General features: G+C 44.8%; 1 protein-coding gene across 3 annotated transcripts in view; it reads right to left on the minus strand.

The window, feature by feature from the left end:
* The window catches only part of MAPK14 (mitogen-activated protein kinase 14), a 107,670-nt gene that overhangs the window by 18,290 nt on the left and 63,905 nt on the right, over positions 1-25,475 (minus strand). For all 3 annotated transcript variants that reach the window (XM_038749635.1, XM_038749634.1, XM_038749636.1), the window contains exons 4-8: positions 17,239-17,350; positions 16,235-16,264; positions 15,288-15,335; positions 14,264-14,378; positions 13,519-13,590 (exon numbers count right to left, since the gene is read on the minus strand). In XM_038749635.1, coding sequence (XP_038605563.1) covers positions 13,519-13,590; positions 14,264-14,378; positions 15,288-15,335; positions 16,235-16,264; positions 17,239-17,350 — 377 coding nt within the window. The remainder of the gene's footprint in view (positions 1-13,518; positions 13,591-14,263; positions 14,379-15,287; positions 15,336-16,234; positions 16,265-17,238; positions 17,351-25,475) is intronic.

The raw sequence follows: 25,475 nt of genomic DNA on the forward strand, positions 1-25,475 counted from the left end.
CCCTTCTAGACTGTGAGCCCGTTGTTGGGTAGGGACCGTCTCTATATGTTGTACTTCAAGCGCTTAGTACAGTGCTCTGCACACAGTAAGCGCTCAATAAATGACTAAATGAACTGGTAATATGCTGCATCAGCCTCCTGGATGAACTTTCTATCTTCAACCTCTCCCCCTCTCCAATCCAGAACGTACTCTGCTGTTCAGTTCATTTTTCTGGAGACCACCCCCTGCCAAAAAAACCCAAAACATTCTGTGCACATCTCCCCACTTCTCAAGTGCCTTCAAAAAGTTGCCTGACCACCTCTGCATCAAGCAGAAAGTCTCACCGACAGCTTTAAGGCATTCCATCAGCTTGCTCCCCTCCCATTACCACCCAACTTGCATATTTAATAATAATAATGATGATGATGACGGCATTTATTAAGCACTTACTATGTGCAAAGCACTGTTCTAAGCGCTGGGGGAGATTACAAGGTGATCAGGTTGTCCCACGGGGGGCTCACGATCTTAATCCCCATTTTACAGATGAGGTAACTGAGGCACAGAGAAGTGAAGTGACTTGCCCAAAGTCACACGGAAGAATTTAGCTCCTTCAACACCACCTGACACTGTGTTTCCTTGTCTCTCTTCCCAGTGACCCTTTTCACACCTTCCCTCCTGCCTGGAATGCCCTTCAGATCTGGCAGACTACTTACTCTCCCCAACTTCAAAGCCCTACTAAAGTTACGTCTCCTCCAGAAAGCCTTCCTTGACTATTCCCACCTCCCCACTCTGTTCTCCCTCCCTTCTGGATACTTGATGCCCTTGAGTCCTTACCACTAAGCACTTGGGTTCCCCACCCCACTTCTGTACCTATCTTTACACTTCTCCGGCCCTGATCTCTCTCCCCCTCTGCAGTCTCACATTTCCTCCTGCCGTCAGGACATCGTTATTTGGATGTCCGACTCCTCAAACTTAACATGTCCAAAATAGAACTTCCTCATCTTCCCACCCAGATCACTGTAGACAGCACAACCACCCTCCTTGTCTCACACAAGCCTGTAAATGTAGCGTTATCCTCAACTCATCTCTCTCATTCAACCCACCTATTCCATTTGCCACCCGATCCTGTCTGTTCTACCCTCACTGCATTGCTAAAATCCACCTTTTCCTCTCAAACTGCTACATCAGCCTCCCCCTCACTGACCTCCCTGCCTCCTCTCTCTCCCACTTTAGTCCATAATTCACTCTACTGCCCAGATCATTTTTCTAAAAAAAGTAGAGTCCATGTCGCCTTCCTCCTCAAGAACCTCCAGTGGTTGTCCAGCCACCTCCATATCAAACAGAAAATCCTTAACCTAGGCTTTAAACCACTATCACCTTATCCCTTCCTATCTTGCCGTGCGGATTTCTTATTTGACTCAGCATGTTCACTTTGCTCTTCTAAAGTCAATCTACTCACTGAAGTTCGATCCCATCAATCCTGCTGCTGATCCCGACTCAGGCCCTTCCTCCCCCTGACCGATCATCACTCATCCGACCGTCAAAGCCTTATTAAAATCACAAGAGGCCTTCCCCGCCTAGCCTTCATTTCTTCTACTCCCTTTCCCTTCTATTACCTATGCACTTGGATCTGTACCTTTCAAGCACTTGACACTTACCTCACCTTCAGCTCCACAGCACATAATTTATTTTAATGTCTGTCTCCCTTTCCAGATTATAAGCTCCCTGAGGGCAAGACATGACAACCACGTATTGTACTCTCCCAAGCTCTTAGAACAGTGTTTTGCACACAGTGAGTAAACACCATTGACTGATTAGCTGCTTCTCCTCCTTGCAATTTATTGTAATATCTGCTTCCCTTGTAAGCTCCTTGAAGACAGGGATCTCATCTACTTTTTGTACTCTCCCAAGCGTTTAGTTTGATGCAGAAAGTGTTTAATAAATACCACTGATTCACAGACTTCCCTCTCCCTTATTTCCCTTTGTACAAATGCTCAGGGAGAAAAGTTCTGGAGTTGTTGGAAGAGCCAGCAGAGGGTGCTCACTCTTTTCCCTCCGAAATTTAATCATATTTATTGAGCGCTTACTGTGTGAGGAGCACTGTACTAACCGCTTACACAGTAAGGCGGGTTTCATTCCTGAGGTTTCAATCTTGAACACAATCAGTGGTATTTATGGAGCACTTACTAAACGCTTGGGAGAGTACGGTAACGACAGAATTGGCGGACACGTTCCCTGCCCATCACAAGCTTACAAAGTAGGGTGAGATTGCCTGGCTAAACGAACCCAAACCGAGAGCTCCTTTGAGTCCGAGGGTTCACACAGTAAGCCCTCAGTAAACATGACTGAATGAAATCTCATTTCCTGTCGCTTATAATTCTGCACATAGACTCCCACTCTGTTCTGAGGGCCATTCGAATCAGCCAGAATCACCCTCTCAGGGGCAGCACGATGACTAACTGATTGTCCCTGCACGCAAAAGGAAATGCAAACAGAAAAGGTTGCTTTTGATTATAACAACTATATCAGCCTCTCTCTGGATTAAACATGGTGGAAACTAAATTGACTTAGGCTCCTATAATATGAAGACAATTAAGCCAAGTTCAAAGGGTGGAATAGGGAAAATGATATAAGAAGGCCACCACTATTGACTCTCGCAGCGTTGCTAATAAAAACCATTACCTTTACCTTGCTCTCCTATGGTCTTTCAAAACTCAATCTCCTAATTCAGATTACTCCAACCACACACTTCCTGTCAGGGGCACACTGAAATGTGTCGTGGGTAAATGTTAAAAGAAAAAAGTTGATCTCACTTGTTATCACTTACCACTTGGTGAGAGGATGGGTTAAAAGCTCTACGCTGATAAAATGTTCCATTTTTCCTTACAAGGCTGTGCTAAATGACTGTATAAACAATACCAATTTCAACGTGGAGCAACTTTTATATTGTTCTGGAAAATTCTGGGCACCAAAACCTGATAAAGGTGACTTGAAGCACTCCCTAATCAGCTGAGGAGCAAACCAACAAGCTTTCCTGGCCTCTCGCCGCCAAGCCACTTCGCATGCTCACAGACTCTGTTTTTATCACTGCAAATTGGCCACGGAAAACTCCCTTTGTCACTTGCAGAAAGAAAGCAGATGGCACTTAGAATTTGGAGTCAAGGGCCTCAACTAGGTTGGGCACTAGAAGCTTTAGAAACTTCTTGGTGAACATTCCTAATGCCTCTGTTTCTTTCAAAGCAGAGAAATGACTCAAAGAGAATAACAATACTGATAGATAATGATAATAAAGGTATTTGTTAAATGCTTACTATGCGCCAAGCACTGTACTAAGCCTGGGGATAGATACTCGCTTTGCTTTGTTGTCTCCCCCTTCTAGACTTTAAGTCAGTTGTTGGGTAGGGTTTGTCTCTGTTGCTGAAATGTAGTTTCCAAGCACTTAGTACAGTGCTCTGCAGACAGTAAGTGCTCAATAAATACAACTGAATGAATGAATGAATACAAGATCATCAGATTCGACAGTCATCTGCCTTCCACCTGCTGTGGGGGCCCCTTAAGGCTCAGTTCTTGGTCCTCTTCTAGTCTCAGTCTACACCCACTCCCTTGAAGAACTCATTCGCTCCCATGACTTTAACTACCATTTTCTCTGATGTGGATGACTTCCAAATCTACAGCCCTAGCCCTGATCTCTCCTCAGCAGTCTCGCATTTCCTCCTGCCCTCAGGACATCTCTACTACGCTGTCCCACTGACATCACAAACTTAAAAGAATTCCTAACTCCCCACCCAAACCCTGTCCTCCCCATCACTGTAGACAGCTACACCACTGTCCCTGTCTCACAAGCCCATATCCGTGGCATTACCCTCGAATCTTTTCTCTCATTCAGTCCACATATTCAATGTCACCAAATCCTGTCGGTTCTATCTTCAAAACCGCTAAAATTCACACTTTTCCCTCCATCCAAATTGCTATTATGCCAATGATCTAAGCACTTATTCTATCCCACCTTGACTCTTGTTGACCTCCCTGCCTCTACATTTTTCTAAAAAATCATTCAAGAACCTCCAGGAGTTACCCATCCAACTCTGCATCAAAAAGAAGCTCCTTACCATTGGTTCTAACACGCAATCACATAGTCCCCTCCTATCTTACCTCACTTGACTTCCTATTACAAACCCACACGCTTGCTTCACTCTTCTAAGGCCAACCTACTTGCTGCACCTCGATCTTCTCTTTCGTGGCGGACCTCTCACCCATGTTCTGCCTCTGTCCTAAAATTCCCTTCATATGCAACAGACCATCACGCTCCCAATCTTCACAGCCTCATTAAAGCCACATCGGCTCCAAGAGACCTTCCCCAACCAAGCCCTTTTTACTCTTCCTCCCTCCCTTCGGCCTCACCCTTGCACTTGGACTTGTATCCTTCATTCTTCCCACCCTCAGCACTTATGTCCATATCTGTAATTTATTCAAACGCCTTCTCCGCTCTAAACTCTAAGCTCCTTGTGGGACCACCTCTTTTAGGCTGTACTCTCCCAAGCACTTAGTAGAGTGCTCTGCATGCAGTAAGAGCTCATATACAATTGACTGATTGCCCCATGTGGGCTTCACTTCTCTGTGCCTCAATTCTCCCGTTCTTCCTCCTACTTAGACTGTGAGCCCCACATTGGAAAGGGACTGTGTCCAACCTAATTGACTTGTACCTATCCTAGCATTTAGAACATTGATGCATAGTAATTTTTTTTTATTTTTTCCTCTCCTTCAGGGAATATATGAACTTTGATATTGAAAAACATCACTCAGTCAATCAGTGGTATCTACTTAGGCAGAGCACTGCACTAAGCATTAACAAATGCCAAACAAGAATACGGAAAAACAGGTATTTGAGCCCCATTTCACAGATGAGGAAACAGGCACAAAGAAGTCAATCATATTTATTACACGCTTACTGTGCATAGAGTACTGTACTAAGCACTTGGGAGAGTACAATGCAATAATAAACAGTCACATTCCCTGCCTATGAAGAGCTTAAATGACTTGCCCAAGGTCCCACGGCAGGCAAGTGATTTAGCTGGAATTAGAATCCAGGTCTTCTAACTCCAAGGCCCACGTTCTTTCTACTAGGCCACGCTGCCTCCCTACTCATAATTGTATAATAATCCACAAGCAATAGCTCCCCAACTCTATAGGAAATACTAGTGGGTCAGTTGGAATCCTTTCACTTTTGTTGCAGGGATGAATTTGTGGTGGACTGTCATCACTTGCCGGTTCCCATTCTAGTCTGTCTCCCTTAACACACAGAGAGCATGCCATAAGCATACCCTTTACGCACTTGATATTCAACGCATCCTCAGCCCCAAGGCACTTTTGTCCAGACCTCTGTTTTTATTTTATTATCTGTCTCCCCCGTTAGACTCTAAGTTCCTTGTGGGCAGGGAATGTGTCTAACTTGTTGGTCTTGAATCCTCCTGAGTGCTTAGTGCAGTGCTCTGCCTAACTAGATACCACTGATTGACTGAGTGATGTTTTTCAATATCAAAGTTCATATATTCCCTGAAGGAGAGGAAAAAAATAAAAAAAAACACAAAAGAAAAACTAACCTAGTTAGCATTTCAGGGGAGAAAACCCCCACAATTTTCAGGAAGAGAGAATTAGGTCCATTCGACTGTGCGTGTATTTTTTTGCTAATTGCCAACCAACTTGAGATTTAGAGTCACGAAGCTGAGCACTTAAAAAGAACTTTGGAACAGTACAGAAAGCTCCAGGAAGCAGTTCTGCACAATCTCTAGCAGAAATAGTCATTTTTGTATTGAACTGGCACCAAGTCCTTGGAGAAAAGGGACGCGGAGCAGCTGCTCCATTTTAAAGCATTTGTGGGAGGTGAGCGGGCAGACAGAACACCTCATAAGAAAGCACTATTTTACTCCTGGCAACTATGCTGTTCGACCGTGCCCTTCTTATGCAGTGAAAGGGAGATCACACTTCATTTTTTTTTCCTCCTGCTGAAGCTGGTGGCTCACTGCAAAGGCCCTCAGACGGTGAGGAAGACCTCCGAAGGACAGCATGTGCTGATGTTTCCTGTTATTGCTGCCTTCAGACATAGAAGGTCTCTGGGTAGAAATGAAATGGAGCTGGTTAGTTGTCAGAAGAAACAGAAAGGTGGGCTCAAGAGCTCCAGCTACAAGTGAAGAAAAGGTGGAGGACTAAGGGGAGGGGACGGCACTTTCTGGTCTGCAGAAGTCCAGCCATCTCCGGCAAAGAGAGACCCCTATTTCGCGTACGCCACTTCTGGAGGGGTCTGGGCAAGGCCTAAAAATGTTACAGAGACAAAATAGTTCTGGGTTGCACTTCTGGTCTTGCCCAAATAATACCACCTTAAATTGCTACAGTCCCTTGATTTACCAAACTGCTCAATCTGCCCTCACAAAAGGGGAAATCGACTAGGCCTGAGATTGGATCTGTAATCCTACTGGAGGTTACCTGGAACCCTTCCCAAGCGCTTAGTACAGTGCTCTGCACATAGTAAGCGCTCCATAAATACGATTGATGATGATGATACTATTTTACACTTCACTGCCACAAGGAGTAGCAAGTCCGCTTTTGTTCTTTAGTGAAATCTTGACCTGCTTATAATAATAGTAATAATAATAATGAAAATAATTATGGTACTTAAGCACTTACTGTGTGTCAAGCTCTGTTCTAAGCGTTGGGATAGGCAGCAGTTAGTCAGGTTGGACACAGTCCTTGTCCCGCATGGAGCTCACGGTCTTCATCCCCATTTTACAGATGAGGGAACTGAGACTCAGAGAAGTGAAGTGACTTGCCCAAGGTCACACAGCAGACACATGGTGGAGCTGGGATTAGAACCCAGGTCCTTCTGAATCCCAGGTTATCTACTAAGCCACGCTGCTGCTTATACCCAGGCCCTCTTCTCCTTAATAGATTTCCTTCCCCAAATTGCCACCGAGGACAGTTCTGGGACACTCAGTATGATCTGGAAAGTCGTCTTGACTCCTTTCCGACATCTTCTAGAAGATGAGGATGAACCGGAGTTGACAAGTTTATTAACTTTCATCCCAAAGCAATTTAAAAGCAATGTTACAGACCTCCTTATTAGCAAAAAGCTTCAAATGGAAAACTCTGAACAATAACCATATCAGAGTTATTAGGAGGCGGTCTCTAGATGGTAAGTTCATTGTGGGAAGGGAATGTATGTTTGTTATATTATACTCTCCCAAGTGCTTAATACAGTGCTCTGCCCACAGTAAGCGCTCATTAAATTTGACTGAATGAAAGGCAGCACCTGTGAAGATGACATTAAACAACCCAAGTGATCTAAGAAATAAATATTTGACGCAGGAATACCTAGCCTCACCTCCCATCACATTACAAGAAAAGCATAATTCAACTCCAGCTTCTAATTCGGGGGGGGGGGGGGGGGGGCTTTAGGGGGGCTGTAGCACCATTTTTTGCTTTCAAAATTTTTGATTCATCTCGCCAACCTTTGGTTTTGTTCAAGACCACAAAAGAAATTAATTTAAGTGGTTCTGAAAAATATAACACTTTCGAAGTAATTCTAAAGAATGTGGTTCACTTATTAGGAAAGTCTACTGAGAACGAAGTTGGGGTGGGGGAGGGAGGGGAGAGAAAAACCAATGCTCAGGCACAGCAGTAATTTTTTTTTTTTAAGTTTAAGGAAGCAGTGTGGCCTAATGGAAAGAGCCCAGGCCTGGGAGTCAGAGACCTGTGTTCAAATCACCGCTCTGCCAACTACTGAGAGCTCACCTCCTCCAGGAGGCCTTCCCAGACTGAGCCTCCTCCTTCCTCTCCCCCTCCTCCCCCTCTCCATCCCCCGTTTTACCTCCTTCCCTTTCCCTCAGCACCTATATATATATGTATATATGTTGGTATGTATTTATTACTCTATTTATTTATTTTACTTGTACATATCTATGCAGCACATATGGGTCACAAAGAGGCAATTATGCTCCACCTTGGAGGAGGAATAAGGGTATTCCAGGTATAATTTGTGGAACCCAAAGAGCAACTTGAGAAGGAAAGGCATTTAGAGACAGCACTGGGTATGGAGGATGTTCAATTTGGGACCATCAACGGAAAAGGAAAATGCAGCCGGTCCTTCTAGAGCCCGAGGGGGGTGTCCTTCTGAATCTTGTATTTATGCTGGGCATATACACAAAAGCAGCTTCTCAATATAACGCTGCATGTCAGCCCCAATGGGCTTCTGTTGCCGGAAGAATGTTCCTTAATTCCCTGATTGTGTTCTAGCCAAAATGGGTACTGAATACACATGTTCTGGCAGAACTGAATGTATGTCAAATTGATAATTTGGGGGTAGATTAAATATGGTACTATATGCCTCCCAAACAGCTAATGCTGTTCAATTACTTGGAGGGAAAAGCATATGTAAATGGAAGCCCTTGAGCTTAAAACCCAAACATTTTATTTTAAACTGTTTACCATTCCCAGGGGGAAAAAACCAAAACACAAAAATACACAGCTCAACAAATGAGCTTCTTTGATGAAAGGTGTTAACTCATAACAAATCCAGAGCACTATGTCAAGCCTCTCAGTACAAACCCAGATGCCCACAGCACTGCCTCTCCTCCTGCACCCTTACTTAGCTCCTCTTGGACAGGGAACTTGTCTTCCAACTCTGTTATACTGTAGTCTCCCAAGCTCTGCACACAGTAAGCGCTCAATAAATACGACTGTGACTGATTCCTCTGAGAGGGTAATGAAATTAGACTGTGACTGAGCCCACTGTTGGGTAGGGACCGTCTCTATGTGTTGCCAACTTGTACTTCCCAAGCGCTTAGTACAGTGCTCTGCACACAGTACGTGCTCAATAAATACGACTGAATGAATGAATGAATGACTCCTACGCTGTGGGCTGCCACAAGGCAAAACAGGACCATCCCATACCATCCAGACCTAACCTCATAATAATAATAATAGCACTCGCTAAGTGCTTACTATGTGCCAAACACTGTACTAAGCACTGGGATGGAGACAGGTTGGACACAGTCCCTGTCCCACATGGGGCTCACAGTCTCAATCCCCATTTTACAGATGAGGGAACTGAGGCCCAGAAAAGTGAAGTGACTTGACTAAGGTCACACAGCAGACAAGTGGCAGAGCCAGGATTAGAACCCATTACAACCTCTAGAACAGACTCCTCTTAAAGCCCAGTAAGTACGCAGAAAACCAAAAGGAATGGGTAATAATTCAGTGCTTCAGGTGTGCAAGAGACAGTTAGGCATACATTACTTATGAGATTAGTCCACCCACACACACACCCACACACAGCAGTTCACTCAAATCAGAATGGAAGTGTATGAAAAGGGGAGACAGATCATGCCAATCTTGAGAGCAGGTGTCAGGAGTTTTCCAAGAGCTGGCAAATCCAGTGGGAAGCAGAGCAGAGCAAAGGTAGTCTTCCACGATCAGTAGTAACAGCTAGCATTGGGAGACCACTACAATTAATCCAAGGAAGTCCAGAAGGAGCGTCAGGTGATTAGGGAAGCAGAGCAGAAGCTCCCCAAACTCTCTCCCATTCCCCAATTAGCTAGCTTCCATCATTAAGTATCTGCATCCAACAAGCCTTCATTCGACATCCCCTGAAGTTTTCATGTTTTAGCACAGGTTAAAAATTACACATCTTTTAGCTCCTTCACAACCGGTGACATTTTCCCCCACTCGTATCTTCTCTCCCTCCCAAATCAATTTTTGATCTCACGATCTGTCCCAGTCAATATCCCAGAAGTGTCACACATTTCCTCACAATAATCACGACCGACCCATTGGGGCTGAACCCTGGGAACCCATGGCTGGGCCTCTGTCTGAAATAAGGGCGAGTTCAGGTCAGAAGCAAGAGGTACGAAAGGAAATGGGCAGGGAATGTGTCTGTTAATTGTATTGTACTCTGCCAAGCGCTTAGTACAGTGCTCTGCACATACTAAGCACTCACTAAATACGACTGAATGCAGAAGGGAGGGGAAAAGAAAAAGAAAGGGTATTTACGTGGCTTTAGGCTCAGCTCCCCCTAACTCTTGGAAACTTTCGGAAAAGGAGGAGAGAAGTGCTGGGGAGTGGACGGACTCATGGTAGCTTTCTTTTGTTATGCTAGGAAGGAACTGAATGGTTCAGCTTCTGGAATTTTCAAAGCAAGGAAACACATGGAATGCCTGAAAGATTCAAGATTCCACCGAGGGGGAAAGAATGATCCTAAATCTGTCTGTCTGGGGCTTACTAATGTATAGTCTGCCCTGGCCAAACCAAGTCAGGAAAATGCCAACACCCTTATACATATACCCACAAGGCAAAATAAGACTGTCCCACCCCAGGCAGACTTAACCACTTGAACAGACTTCCCTTAAAGCTCAGCAAGTATGCAGACAGCCAAAATGAATAGGTAATTATTCAGTGTTTCAGGTGTGCAAGGGACAACTAGGCATCCATTAACTCGTGAGATTAGTCAAAACACTCACAAGGCACATGATTTTATACATATTTCTCTTTTTGAACTCAGAAGAGTCCCAGGCATTTACCATTAGGTGAATGACATCTCGTGAAAAACTAAAACTAAAACTGCTGGGGTGGTAGAGGCAGGGAATGTTCAAGAAATAAAGGGCATGGGGTTAGAAAAAGATTATAGAACTGAAAATAATCTTGTTCAAATGGGGACCAGTCGGGGGTAAATGGGTAAGAATGATTTACTGCAAATGCCACTTGTCTGCCTTTAATAAGGAATAAAAGAGGGATCATAAGGTTGAAGGAAAATCCTTTGAGAACCTGGGAAAGGAAAAGAATTGCAAGTGAAGACTGTGGGGAATTCATCTCTAGGACATACAGTGCCTCTACTAATCTCTCGACCAGGGAGGTCTGGGAGTTTTATTACCCAAATTTACAAACCTATTGGCACTCTTCAGGATCACCAGACAAGGTAACACCAAACCCAAGAAAACTGTAAGCACGGTTACAATTATACAGGTGAGCATACTCACGTCAATGAAACACCATTTCCAAAGATTGTTCTGATATTCTGATATCAGTGTGCACTCTCTGTTTTTCTCTCTATCAACAGAGCCCTCAGATGGGTTATTTTTCATCCTGGAATTGGCCTAAAGATTTCCCCCACCAAAATGCATCTTCCGTTTAGTCATCTTACTAGTGGTCCTCTAAAGATTCCAGGGTAGATGGATTTCTAAATGAATATATCCCTTGAGAAGAAATTTCTACGCCTTCTCACTCAGAGAGAACTTGAGACGACAGCAGTAACAGGTTTTTTGAGAGCTCGGTTTAATTCTCTTTGCATGGCAGGAAACTGATGACGATGCAGACTTTTCAGGTTTGAGAGGTGCAGAACAAGAAGGTGGAAGTGAATCAAGGTGGAGGATGATAATGGGGCGCCAACATTATAAAGAACATCTCTTTAGAAGATCAGTTCTTAACTCAAGGTGATTCACGAATGACAAAGGGAGTATAGGCAGCGTGTCAAACACTGTACGTTTGGAACATCGAGAGAGCTTATGAAATCAGATGCCATGAAATGATATACAACAGGGAGCTGGATTTTTCCAAAGCAATGATACATTCATGGATATAAAAAGAAATATTAAGAAGAGGATTTGGAGTACTAGTATTTTACCCAAAGTACAGAATAGGAGGGTGAGGAATGCAGTTAAAGCACTGAGGGATATAGAAATGGAAGTTAACCAGAACTTGCCAGTCTTTTCTAGCAGGAATCGTGGCTGAAGACTCTGCAGAATAGAAAAAAAAAAAAAGACGACGACTGCTAATAACAGAGTAGCTTGGTTTTCAGACTCAGGAAAAGTAAAGAATCTAAAGTGCCCAAAATTGGGTCACCTTGCCCCAGATTCATGTATTTATAAGTGTAACTTCTACTGACCCGAGCACTAGGAAAATTTACCTTGCCAAGTGGACAAGGGGGAAGGGCACAATGGATTTCTGAAATACCTATTCGGGACTGAGATATCAGAGGTTGAGGAAGAAGAATTCATTGCTATTCTGCGATACTGATCTACAGGCAACTCTCAATGGAAAGAAAGCATAAACTGGACAGATATGACTAAAATTAAGTTTCAACCTCCGTCCCCACCATACTTTGGGGCAGGGCTACCAGCCAGTAAAACCAAAGTGACTAATGTGAGTCTCACTTCCTTTCCTGGTTCTTGCTTCACTAGAAGCTGGCAGGCTGCAAGAGGGGAGATGCAACCTGGTTGTGGGCTCTGCACACAGTAAGTGCTCAGTAAATACAACTGAATGAAGAAGGGGGTGGTAAGGATACAAAAACTGGATCAGTCAGTCCCCAAGTAAACTGAGTGTTGGCTTTAATTTGGATGAAATTGGTGGGGGAGGGGTAGAGAGGAGGGGAGTTCTCACATATTTAAATTAGACTGTAAATTCTTCGAGGGTAGGGACCTGATCTTCTAACCCTACATTATACTTTCCCATGTGCTCAATACAGTGCTCTGCACACGGTGGACTCTAAACGCTTCCCCCTTGGGGAACTACTTCCTATTAAAACAATAAGGAATACAGCAGGTGGCAGATGAATGCAATGGATTCCCAACTGTGCTTGAACCCAACAGGGGAGAGAGGTCTTCTCAAAACAGATATGGTGCCTCAAAATAACAACAATACATCACACTAGTAATACCAACTATGGCATTTTTTTAGGCATTTGCTATGCGCCAAGCATTGTACCGAGTGCGTTAAATTTCCCCCGAGTACTTTCTCCCAGTACAGTGCCTTGCACACAGCTAGATACTTAATAAATACTAATTCTACTAAGCACCGGGGTAGATACGAGGTCAATCGGACACAGGTTGCTCAGTACAGTGCTTTTGCTCACTGTTAGGTGCTTAATAAGTACAATTTCTACTAAGGGCTGGGGTAGATACGAGGTCGGACACAGGTCGCTCAGTACAGTGCTCTGCACACAGTTAACTGCTTAATAAATACTAATTCTACTAAGCGCTGGGGTATATACGAGGTCGGACGCAGTTCGCTCAGTACAGTGCTTTGCACACAGTTAGGTACTTAAGTACTAATTCTACTAAACGCTGGGATAGATACCAGATCGGACACAGTCCCCGTCTCACCTGGGGACTCACAGTCCAAGGGGGAGGGCGAACGGGTATCACGCTCACCAGATACCCGCCTTAGTAGCCTGAGCCTGCCTCAAGAATGTGCATTCTGTCAGAAAGCCCAGCAGTAAGAGCAGTTGGATTAAGGAGTCGCTGCAAAGGGATGACAAATCGGAGACAGATCAAGGAACTGATTTGAGCCTCTTCCCCAGCATTGTAAAGCCCATCATTAGCAGCGGGGGACCGCCTCTAAGCCATTTCTGGGACAACTAAAGCGATTTATTAAGAGCCTTCCTTGGGGAAGGGCACATAGGTGAAATTCTTGCCTCAATCTGAAACAGAAATAAACAGAACGAAAAAGCAAAACGAAAAACCACCCCAAAACCTTTTTTTTTTTTTAAAAGGATACGGTCTGTTCCTGGAAACAACGTTCTTCCAGTCAAAAGCTCGGCCATTATGCAGCCCACTGACCAAATATCAACTAGGCAAAAATAAATGAAAGAAATCAAGCGCACATAAAATAATCTCTTATTTGGAGCAATAAAAACCCAAGGCTGTGATGTCTAATAGTGTTCCCAGAGTAATATAATATCATCTTAGCCTTAATCTGCACATTGGAGTGAAACAAACCAGACCAGCTGATTGTTCCCAATTAGCACAGATGGAGGAGTTGCCAAGTCCTCAGGAAGAATGGTTCACAAAGGAGATGAACTAACTTCCTCAAGGCAGGCATGTAACTGCCAGGAATCTGACCAAAGAGCTTTTGGTCAATCCAGAAGAGAGACAAGGGGGTTGGATGGAATGAGTGCTGAATGATCTTGGATGAGCCTCACTGGGGATTTAAAACCCTGCCCTTTCCTATCACCCTGGGACGTTTCGAGGACAAGTAAGTTAGAGGTCATAAAGCTTTGGAGAAACAAAAAGTGGTCCTGTCAATTAATTTTGGTCCTCGCTGGAAGTTCTCAAAGGAAATGACTTTTAGGAACCTCACTATTAAGAAACCAAAAGGGTTTCAACTAGGTCGAACACTGGTTACGAAAAGCAAGTTGAGGAAATCGGGAGTTTCATCTCTTCACCCGAGAACCCCCAAGCGCGCCCCGGGCCACCCAAACCCAACAGAATGAGAGTTGACAGTCTCTCCTGGAAAGGAGTACCTGTTTGGTTGTAATGCATCCAGTTCAGCATGATCTCAGGAGCCCTGTACCACCTGGTGGCCACGTAACCTGTCATCTCGTCATCAGTGTGCCGGGCCAGGCCAAAATCTAAGATCTGAGGAGCAGAAGAGAGATCTGGGGATTGTTCTGACGGGAGAAACAAACAAGAGAAACCCCAGGTTCCTGCGTCCTTTGTGGTAGGAGGCCGAACCATTCTGGTTCCCTCTGGAAGGGGAGCAGGAGAGAGAGTATTTCCATCCCATACCAGAGACGGAAGAGCTCCTACCCCGTGACGAAAACAGAGTGGGGGAATGTACAGCATACAAATTCAAAATAAAATAAAATTGGGCATCTAGTTCATCCTTTCACTGGAATGGATTTGCTCTCTAAAGTCTTTCTTAAAATGCGGGTGAAATGCAAGGACTTTCTCTCCCAAGCTGATCGTTTCCATCTTTCTAGAAGTTTTCCCTGTTCCTTTCATTCCATTTCTTACACCAAATGTCATCAATACTTTCCTCCTTGGACAATGAGAATGGAAACAGAAAAGAAGGGAAAATATTAAAAATTACAAAGAGAGCAAAAAGCTCAGAGTACTTAGCTCAGATTTTGACTCAGGGAAACAAACCTCGAATCTCCGGGAGGTAGTCGTGGCCTCTTATCTTATGGCCCAAGGCACTCTTTTTTTTTAAATGGTATTTGTTAAGCACTTACTGTGTGCCAGGCACTGTACTAAGTGCCGGGGAAGATACAAGGTAATCAGGTTGAACACAGTCCATGTCCCACATGGGGCTCACAGTCTTAATTCCCATTTTAATTGATGAGATAACTGAGGCCCAGAGAAGTTAAGTGACTTACCCAAGGTCACAAAGCAAACAAGTGGTGAAGTCAGGATTAGAATCCAGGTCCTTCTGATTCCCAGGCCTGGGCTCTATCCATTAGGCCACAGTGATTCTCACTTAACCACGTAGGTCAAGTAAGGAATCACAAAGTGAGGCAAATAAACTTGGCCATCCATCACTCTTACCTTCAGCTCACAGTCTTCATTCACAGCTAGATTGCTAGGTTTTAGGTCCTAAAAAGGGAGAGAAACACAAAGTCAGAGACTCGGGGAGTCCAAAAGACTTCAGCTTTCCTCATTACCAGAAGTTCCCTGCCAGAACTAGAGTAGCAGTCATTCACTCACTCATTCAATCGTATTTATTGAGCGCTTACTTTGTGCAGAGCACTGTACTAGGTGCTTGGAAAGTACAATTCAGCAACAGAGACAATCCCGACACAACAACGGGCTCACACTGGTTTCACTCCTCCCCAACAAGCATCAATACCAAATATGTAATTCAGTGGAAAGAGCCCGGGATTGGGAGTCAGAGGTCATGGGTTCTAATCCCGACTCTGCCACTTGTCAGCTGTGTGACTTTGGGCAAGTCATTTAACTTCTCTGTAACCTCATCTGTAAAATGGGGATTAAGACTGTGAGCCCCATGTGGGACAATCTGATTACCTTGTATCCCCCCCGGTGCTTAGAACAGTGCTTGGCACATAGTAAGTGCTTGACAAATGCTACTATTATTATATGCAATATAATATTATTATATTATTATCCCTTTTAGACTGTGAGCCCACTGTTGGGTAGGGACTGTCTCTATATGTTGCCAATTTGTACTTCCCAAGCGCTTAGTACAGTGCTCTGCACATAGTAAGCGCTCAATAAATATGATTGATTGATTGATATGCAGATATTTTTCCCCAGCTCCGCACCAGCAACACATCATTTTACTTTGTTTCCAGGTACTGTGATTTAGTAATCCCTTAACCCGGTCACTCAAACAGTTTTATCTTAGGACACTACGACATGAATGCCCCCAAGTGCATGGCCTCAAACTGGATACTAGCCTTCAATAAATTGTACGATTCCCCCAACTCCCTAACTGCCAATAAGTAAAGGAGTCCAGGCATGATCTTAGTACTTACTCTATGTATGATGTCAGCTGAATGAATGTACTAGAGATGGGGGGGAGGAAGCAGGGAGAAACAAAATGTCAGTCACTTAACAAAAACAAAACACAAAAGACCCACTCCCATTTTCTCAAATTTAGAGCACATAAAATCCACAGAGCTCTCAGCTTACTCCCTGCTGCACACTTTCATAAAAGCAGCAAGGGCTGCGGTTACCAATAGCGGGACTATTTTCGTTCCAGAACCGGAGGGCCAGGTCTGGCTCTCTGATGGAACGAAGGGATCGGGAGGCTGCCAGTGTCACTCAGGCGGTGGTGGTTCATGCCTGACTGGAAGCGACAGCCCAGAACAGGAATTCCCTAGCTCGACAGGCCCCGTTTCTGAAGAAACCACCGTCTCATACTGCTCTCCTTGGGTGGCCTCCTAGAAGTCCACACGGGTAGTTTCGTGCAAGAGAAATCCCGCCACTGGGCGGTTCAAACTGAAGGCTGTGTCTAATCTGATTTGCTTGTATCCACCCCTTAGTACAGTGCCTGGCACATAGTAAGCGCTTAGCAAATACCATTATTATCATTATTATTAAGGTCTCTGGCCTAACTGGTTAGCAAGTGGAGTGACCCAAAGCGTTCCTAAAGGAAGCCACCCTGCTGGGCAGAGCGACCCCTCACAGGTGTTGACCAGAAGCTGTGGGAGTTGTGTTTAAAGGCCAAACATGTGCTCTTGCCCCTGAGTCACTAAACGGCCATGGAATAAAGAATTGGAAAGAAGAAACAATTCCACATGACATCCTATGGAACTGCTGTGACCACCCGACTCGGCCAACGGGCAACAGGGAGGGAAAATGATAAGCCCCAACAAGACTGGCCATCAAAACTTTGGCAATGCTGGGTGGTCAGAAGCGCCTAACTCATGAAAGCTATAGCCTTCTCTCAGAGAGCACTTATCTAACCTCCTTCTAGGATTCCGCTACCATCTTCACATACCCCTTAAAGTTTCCTAAAATAACTCATATGCTGTACCTTCAGGCCACGGAGAATTTGATAAATGAGGAACTGTACATGGTCATCTGTAAGTTTCTGACATTTCACAATGTTGTTCAGATCTGCTCCCATGAGATGCGTCACCAGATACCTAAGGAGGAAAAAAAAGGGAGAATTAGGTGAAAAATCCCAAATCCCTTAGCAGAGACTCCAGTTCACTCCAGCTTTAAAAGGTTTCGGCTGAATGGTGATACTCCGTAAGAACCAGAATGAGAGTCATATCCACAGTCCCAACCATCCACGGTGTAGTGGACAAAGCGTGGGCCCAGGAGTCGGAAGATCCTGGTTCTAATCCTGGCATTGCCACTTGTCTGCTGTGTGACCTTGGGCAAGTCAGTTCGGAGAAGCAGCATGGCTCAATCAATCAATCGTATTTATTGAGCGCTTACTGTGTGCAGAGCACTGTACTAGCGCTTGGGAAGTACAAGTTGGCAACATATAGAGACAGTCCCTACCCAACAGTGGGCTCACAGTCTAGACGGGGGAGAAGTGGAAAGAGCCTGGGCTTGGGAGTCAGAGGTCATGCGTTCTAATTCTGACTCTGCCACTTGTCAGCTGTGTGACTTTGGGCAAGTCACTTAACTTCTCTGTGCCTCAGTTACCTCATCTGTAAAAATGGGGATTAAGACTGTGAGCCCCATGTGGGCCAACATGATTACCTTGTATGCTCCCCAGCGCTTAGAACAGTGCTTGGCACATAGTAAGTGCTTAACAAATGCCTTCATTATTATTATTATTATTCTCTGGGCCTCAGTTACCTCATCTGTAAAAAATGGGGGTTGAGATTGTGTGCTCCGTATGGGACAGGGACTGTGTCCAACCTGATTTACTTGTATCTATCCAGCGCTTAGAACAGTTATTGCGGCACATAGTAAGTGCTTAACAAGTACCATTATTATTATTATCATTATCCCTGCATTCATAACTGGATATTGATGCTCCTCTCCCCATATTCTAGCTTGGGTCACTTGCCAAGCTCTCTCAGCCCTGTAAAGAATTGTCCTAAAGCCTCTAGGGCTTCAAAGTAACAGTGTGAAGTGAAGTAGCATGGCCTAGAGGATAGAGAACGCACCAGGGGATCAGAAGGACCCAGCTCCACCCTACTTGTCTGCTGAGTGATCTTGGGCAAGTCACTTCACTTCTCCAAGCCTCAGTTACCTCATCTGTACAATGGGGGTTAAGACTGTGAGCCCCAGGAGGGCCAGGGACTGTGTCCAACTGTTTTATCTGTATCTACCCCAGCGCTTAAGACGGCGCCTGGCACATTGCAAATACCGTTTTAAACAAAAAGTAACGGGTTTTGTAGCAGTAACGAGGTTTTCTTTGCACGTAGTTCTTCTAGAGCACTGGGGTTGCTTTCTTGCTGAACTGCACATTAGAAAAGCTCCCCCTGAGGAACTCCATGGGCTCAATGCCGTGCGCGAGCCCATGTACAAACCATTTCTGATACTGCATCTCTACAGGCTCTTGCTGACAGATGTTCCCTAATTCCTCAACATTTAGGCAAAATGTAGTACTGAAAACACGCCTTGTTGCAGGGTGAGTGCCCCTGAAAAACATTTTGTATTTCAGTTTCTGTTTTTTTTTTAAAAAACGACCATCTTGTGCAATCCTTTTACCTCAAGTGCTTTCACAGCCAACGTCCAGTTTGGTCCTCTCAGCATAAGCAGTAAATCTTAAAACATCTAAACTATTAAGATTCCTCTTTGTACTTAGGAAAAAAAAAATCAGCAAAATAATATTAAGCCTGGACACAACACTCCTGTCTCCCAGGGGGAAGGGAGGGTAGGGAGAACTACATGGCTGAAGTTAGGCACCAGCTAAATACTTATTACCGTATTGTTCTTGAAGGGTGTGGCGATGGTTTTCAATCCTGTTTAACCCGGGCTAGAGAGAGATTACACGTTCAAGTCCAACAGGTTTACCACGGCTAAGCAAATTAGGTGGCATTTCAACTCATTCGTTATTGCCCTGCCCAGATATGATCCTGAAACCTTCAGAGAACTCCCCAAAAGGACACTTTTAGGAATGAAAACAAGGGCCTGTGTAGTCAGCCCTGCAAAGAGCTATTTTCCCACTTGCCTTGGGCAAATACCTTTATGCCGGGTAAGGAGCAAGTAATGCAGGTTTCTTTTCCCCGGAACTCCTGAGGAGAGGACAGACTGTTCTTGCTCTTTGTGGAGTGGTAAAACTTTTAGGATTTTCCTCCAGGACTGCTTTTGCCCAAGACAGTGTTACAGAGTTTGTTTATCATCAATCGTATTTATTGAGTGCTTACTATGTGCAAAGCACTGCACTAAGCGCTTGGGAAGTACAAATTGGCAACATCTAGAAACAGTCCCTACACAACAGTGGGCTCACAGTCTAAAAGGGGGAGACAGAGAACAAGACCAAACATACTAACAAAATAAAATAAATAGGATAGATATGTGCAAGTAAAATAAATAAATACATAAATAGAGTAATAAATATGTACAAACATATATACACATATACAGGTGCTGTGGGGAAGGGAAGGAGGGATGGAGAGGGGGACGAGGGGGAGAGGAAGGAAGGGGCTCAGTCTGGGAAGGCCTCCTGGAGAAGGTGAGCTCTCAGTAGGGCCTTGAAGGGAGGAAGACTGTTTAGGGCAGACTATACGTGTAAGATTGTGTTTAACAGTTTGTTTAGTACAGACTGTATAACGCTGACCAGCACAATTGAAAACCCAGCACAGGAATTGATTTTTGGCATATATGGACAGCCAAAAGCCCAACAATTAGGGTGTGTTCTAAGTGGTTGGAAGTTTACTGTTTTCTGCCACTGCCTATTCACCCTAGTCTGTGAGCTACCATTATTACAAACTGTCCCAAGCATATAATGTTGTGGGTGCAATAAGAGAAGCAGCGTGCCTCAGTGGAAAGAGCCCGGGCTTGGGAGTCAGAGGTCATGGGTTCTAATCCCGGCTCCGCCATTTGTCTGCTGTATGACTTTGGGCAAGTCACTTAACTTCCCTGTGCCTCAGTTACCTCATCTGTAAAATGGGGATGAAGACTGTGAGCCCCATGTGGGATAACCTGATTACCTTGTATCCCCCCAGCGCTTAGAACAGTGTAAGCACTTAACAAATGCCATCATTATTATTATTATTACATGTTGGTGATACTCCTTGTGAAGTTACCAGGGTTCATTCATTCATTCAATCGTATTTACTGAGCGCATACTGTGTGCAGAGCACTGTACTAAGCACTTGGGAAGTACAAGTTGGCAAAATATAGAGATGGTCCCTACCTAACAACGGGCTCAAAGTCCAGAAGAGGGGGGGGACAGACAACAAAACAAAACATGTAGACAGGTGTCAAAATAGTCAGGAATACAAAATACAGGAATAGGGTTATTCCTGAACTAAGACCAGATACCCAGCAATAGAGTTCTTAAAAAAATAGATTGATTAGTGCCCAGTTTGTCTTCTCCATTCATTCATTCAATCACATTTATTGAGCGTTTACTGTGTGCAGAACACTGTACTAAGTAAGCACTTGGGAAGTACAAATCGGCAACATATAGAGACAGTCCCTACCCAACAACAGGCCGACTTGTTGCCGACTTGTACTTCCCAAGTGCTTAGTACAGTGCTCTGCACACAGTAAGCGCTCAATAAATACAACTGAATGAATGAATGAACAGGCTCACAGTCTAGAAGGGGAAGATAGGCAACAAAACGAGTAGACAGGTGTCAATACCATCAGAGTAAATAGAATTATAGCTATATACACACTATTATAGCTATATACATCTCCAGTCCCCTGGTACAGTTTTTATAATCAAGCAGAACCCTACTTAGGACTGAGTTATGGTGGGGTGGCACTCACAGTGTGACAATTTACACCCTGGTTCTGACTTTATTACACAGGCTTGTAGCCCCAGCAAACCCTCCCTGGTTCCTGGTCGAGAGTTTTCTGCCCGCCCCTGCCCCTACTTTTTCTGTTTACCTAGTTTTTTTTATATTTGCTAAGCGCTCACTACGTGCCAGGCACTGTGCTAGAAGTGGTGTTTGTTAAATGACTTACTATCAATCAATCAATCATATTTATTGAGCGCTTACTGTGTGCAGAGCACTGTACTAAGCGCTTGGGAAGTACAAGTTGGCAACATATAGAGACAGTCCCTACCCAACAGTGGGCTCACAGTCTAAAAGGGGGAGACAGAGAACAAAACCAAACATACTAACAAAGTAAAATAAATAGAATAGATATGTACAGGCAAAATAAATAAATAAATAAATAAATAAATAAATAAATAAATAAGTACAAACATATATACATATATACAGGTGCTGTGGGGAAGGAAAGGGGCGATGGAGAGGGGGAGAGGAAGGAAGGGGCTCAGTGTGGGAAGGCCTCCTGGAGGAGGTGAGCTCTCAGTAGGGCCTTGAAGGGAGGAAGAGAGCTAGCTTGGCGGATGGGCAGAGGGAGGGCATTCCAGGCCCGGGGGATGACGTGGGCCATAATAATAATGGCATTTGTTAAGCGCTTATTATGTGCAAAGCACTGTTCTAAGCGCTGGGGGGGGGTACAATGTGATCAAGTTGTCCCATGTGGGGCTCACAGTCTTAATCCCCATTTTTACAGATGTGGTAACTGAGGCTCAGAGAAGTTAAGTGACTTGCCCAAGGTCACACAGCAGACTTGTGGTGGAGCCAGGATTCAAACCCAGGACCTCTGACTCCAAAGCCCGGGCTCTTTCCACTGAGCCACGCTGCTTCTCTACTATGGGTTAGTCAGTCAGTCAATCGTATTTATTGAGCGCTTACTGTGCCTAGAGCACTGTACTAAGTGCTTGTCCTTCGGACTCCCCTGCTCATGCTCTATCTGCTAAGCCATGCTGCTTCTCAAGTGCGCTGGGGTAGGAACAAGCAAATCGGGTTGGACATGGTCCATGCCCCACATGGGGCCAACGGGCTTAATCCCCATTTTCCAGATGAGGGAGTTGAGGCACAAAGAAGTGACGTGACTTGCCCAGTGTCACCCAGCATTCATTCATTCATTCAATCGTATTTATTGAGCGCTTACTGTGTGCAGAGCACTGGACTAAGCGCTTGGGAAGTACAAGTTGGCAACATATAGAGACGGTCCCTACCCAACAACGGGCTCACATGGAGCTGGGATTAGAACCCAGGTCCTTCTGACCCTTGGCCTGGGCTCTATCCACTAGGCTATGCTGCTTCTCACGCCTGAGATCCAGTCTCCCTGTATCTCAATCAGTCAATCAATCAATCATATTTATTGAGTGCTTACTATGTGCAGAGCACTGTACTAAGCGCTTGGGAAGTACAAATTGGCAACATATAGAGACAGTCCCTACCCAACATTGGGCTCACAGTCTAAAAGGGGGAGACAGACAACAAAACCAAACATACTAACAAAATAAAATAAATAGAATAGATATGTACAAGTAAAATAAATAAATGGCATTTCCTGACAACTTAAGTGCAAAGCCCTGTAGGTTTCCGACCTGCTTCTAACAACAGCAGCAGGAAATACGTTCCCTGAGTTCAAGACGCTTGCAGCCTAATGGGAAAGACAGACAACAAAACAGAACTTTTTTTTAAAATATGGTGTTTGTTAAATGACTTACTATGGGCTAGTCAGTCAGCCAATCATATTTATTGAGCGCTTACTGTGCCTACAGCACTGTACTAAGTGCTTGTCCTTTGGACTCCCCTGCTCATGCTCTATCTGCTAAGCCATGCTGCTTCTCAAGTGTGTAGGAATTTCACATGGAAGCAATTGAAATCCTTGCAAAAGTTAGGGTGGGGTTATCTACCAATTTTGCCATTCGGTCTGACTGTCTAGAGCGATTATGGCATAGTGGCTAGAGTACGGGCCTGAGAGTCATTCATTCACTCATTCAATCGTACTTATTGAGCGCTTACTGTGTGCAGAGCACTGTACTAAGCGCTGGGGAAGTACAACTTGGAGTCAGAGAGTCATGGGTTCTAATACTGGCTCCGTCACTTGTCTGCTGTGTGACCTTGGGCAAGTTACTTTAGTTCTCTGGGCCTGTTACCCCATCTGTAAAATGGGCATTGAGACTGTGAGCTCCTGGTGAGACAGGGGCTGTGTCCGACACAATTTGCTTGTATCCACCCCAGCGCTTACCTCATTGCCCGCCACACAGACTGTGAGCCCACTGTTGGGTAGGGACTGTCTCTGTGTGTTGCCAACTTGTACTTCCCAAGCACTTAGTACAGTGCTCTGCACACAGTAAGCGCTCAATAAATACGATTGATGATGATGATACTGAAGTCTTAACAAATACCACAATTACTGGAGACCTTCCCAAACTGAGCCCCCTTTTTCCTCTCCTCCTCCCCACCCCGCCACCCTACCTTCTTCCCCTCCCCATAGCACTTGTATATATTTGTACAGATTTATTACTCTATTTTACTTGTACCTATTTACTATTCTATTTATTTTGTTAATGATGTGCATATAGCTATAATTCTATTTGTTCTGACGATTTTGACACCTGTCTACATGTTTTGTTTTGTTCTCTGTCTCCCCCTTCTAGACTGTGAGCCCATTGTTGGGTAGGGACCGTCTCTTTATGTTGCTGACTTGTACTTTCCAAGCACTTAATACAGTGCTCTGCACACAGTAAGCGCTCAATAAATACGACAATGAATGAATACAATACAATATAGCAGACATTCCCTGCCCACAGTGAGCTCACAGTCTAGAGGGGGAGACAGACATTAATATAAACAACTCAAACACAACTGGACAACTGAAGCAGGGGAGGAAAAGAAATCTGCGGAAGGATCATTCAGGGTGGCCTAATGGAAAGAGCACCGGCTGGGAGTAGGAGGACCTGTGTTTGCAAACTCGCTCTGCATTTTTGCCTGCTTGTGTGACCTTGGACAAGTCACTTCGCCTCTCTAGGCCTGAGTTTCCTTCTCTGTGTTTCTTTTTTAAAGTACTAGCACTTTTCAAAGCTCACTAAAAACCTCTCCGTTTCAGACCCACCTACGAGCCCAGCAGTGAAAAGGGCAGGGTGTGCTAAAAAAAATAAGTTAAGGATTTCTAAGGCTAATGCACATTGTGCAGTATTCATTTTATTGTGTATTTTAAACTTTTTGCATGTTTGGCACTGTGACTGCTCTCTGTTTTCCCTCCTAATTAAGTTAGTGAGCCCCACGTGGGAAAGGGACAGTTCCTACCTAATTATATTGTATCTTCCCCACTGAATACTACAGAGCTTGGCACAGTGCTTAAATTCCACAACTATTCTTATTAAAAAGTCAAAACCAAGGCTGGAAGTAAGCAGAACAAGCCAGAGTTTGGCTCCAGTATAAAGAAAGGTCCCTAAACTGCCATTGCAGTTATGAAAGCTGTTCCAAGGTGGGTCAGCAAGGGGCATCCCTGGTACCCACTCCACTCCCAGTCCATGCTGCCTCTGGGTTACCAGCGCTGGAGCAGGAAAATGGGCTTTGGATGGGGGATTCATTCAATCATCTTTATTGAGCACTTACTTTGCACAAGGCACTGTACTAAGCACTTGGGAGAGGACTAAACAGACACATTCCCTGCCCATCACGAGCTTACGGGTCCGCTGCCCCCAAATCCCTTGCTCCCTCCGTCCCTCCACTGTCATCCCCGAGGTGCTCAGGACCTAGCCCGCAGTGGGGGAACTGGGACAAGCGCTTAGTACAGTGCTCTGCACCTAGTAAGCAATCAATAAATACGATTGAATGAAAGGAAGTGGTTCCAAAGAGTAGGAGGGAGACCTTGGGGCCTAACGCGAGGGATCGGCTCGATCTGACAGGGATCGGGCCACCTGGAATTCAGGCCCGTGGTTGCACCGAGCTGTGGAGGGAATCACTCTGGCTGCAGCTGGAGGAGAGGCAGGAAAAGGAGGAAAAGGACAATGACCCTTTCCTAGGAATTTCTGCCCTCTGTCAGACAGGAAGAGGCTGGGGCTGGGGTGCCTGATCCCCAGCGCACACTGTGACACCATCACTTTACACACTGCATACCCAGCATAACAACAGGTGTTGTCATGGGCGTTCCAGATCAAAATTGTGTTTTTATGGGTTTTTTTTAAAAGTACCAGCACAGTTCAAAATCCACTAAAAACCTCTCCATTTCAGACTCACCTGTGAGCCCAGAAATGAAAAGGGCAGGGCGTGCTAAAAGAAAAAATAAGGATTTCTAAGGCTAATGCACATTGTGCAG

The sequence above is a fragment of the Tachyglossus aculeatus genome, chromosome 7 (assembly GCF_015852505.1).
Source record: "Tachyglossus aculeatus isolate mTacAcu1 chromosome 7, mTacAcu1.pri, whole genome shotgun sequence".
NCBI lineage: Eukaryota > Metazoa > Chordata > Mammalia > Monotremata > Tachyglossidae > Tachyglossus > Tachyglossus aculeatus.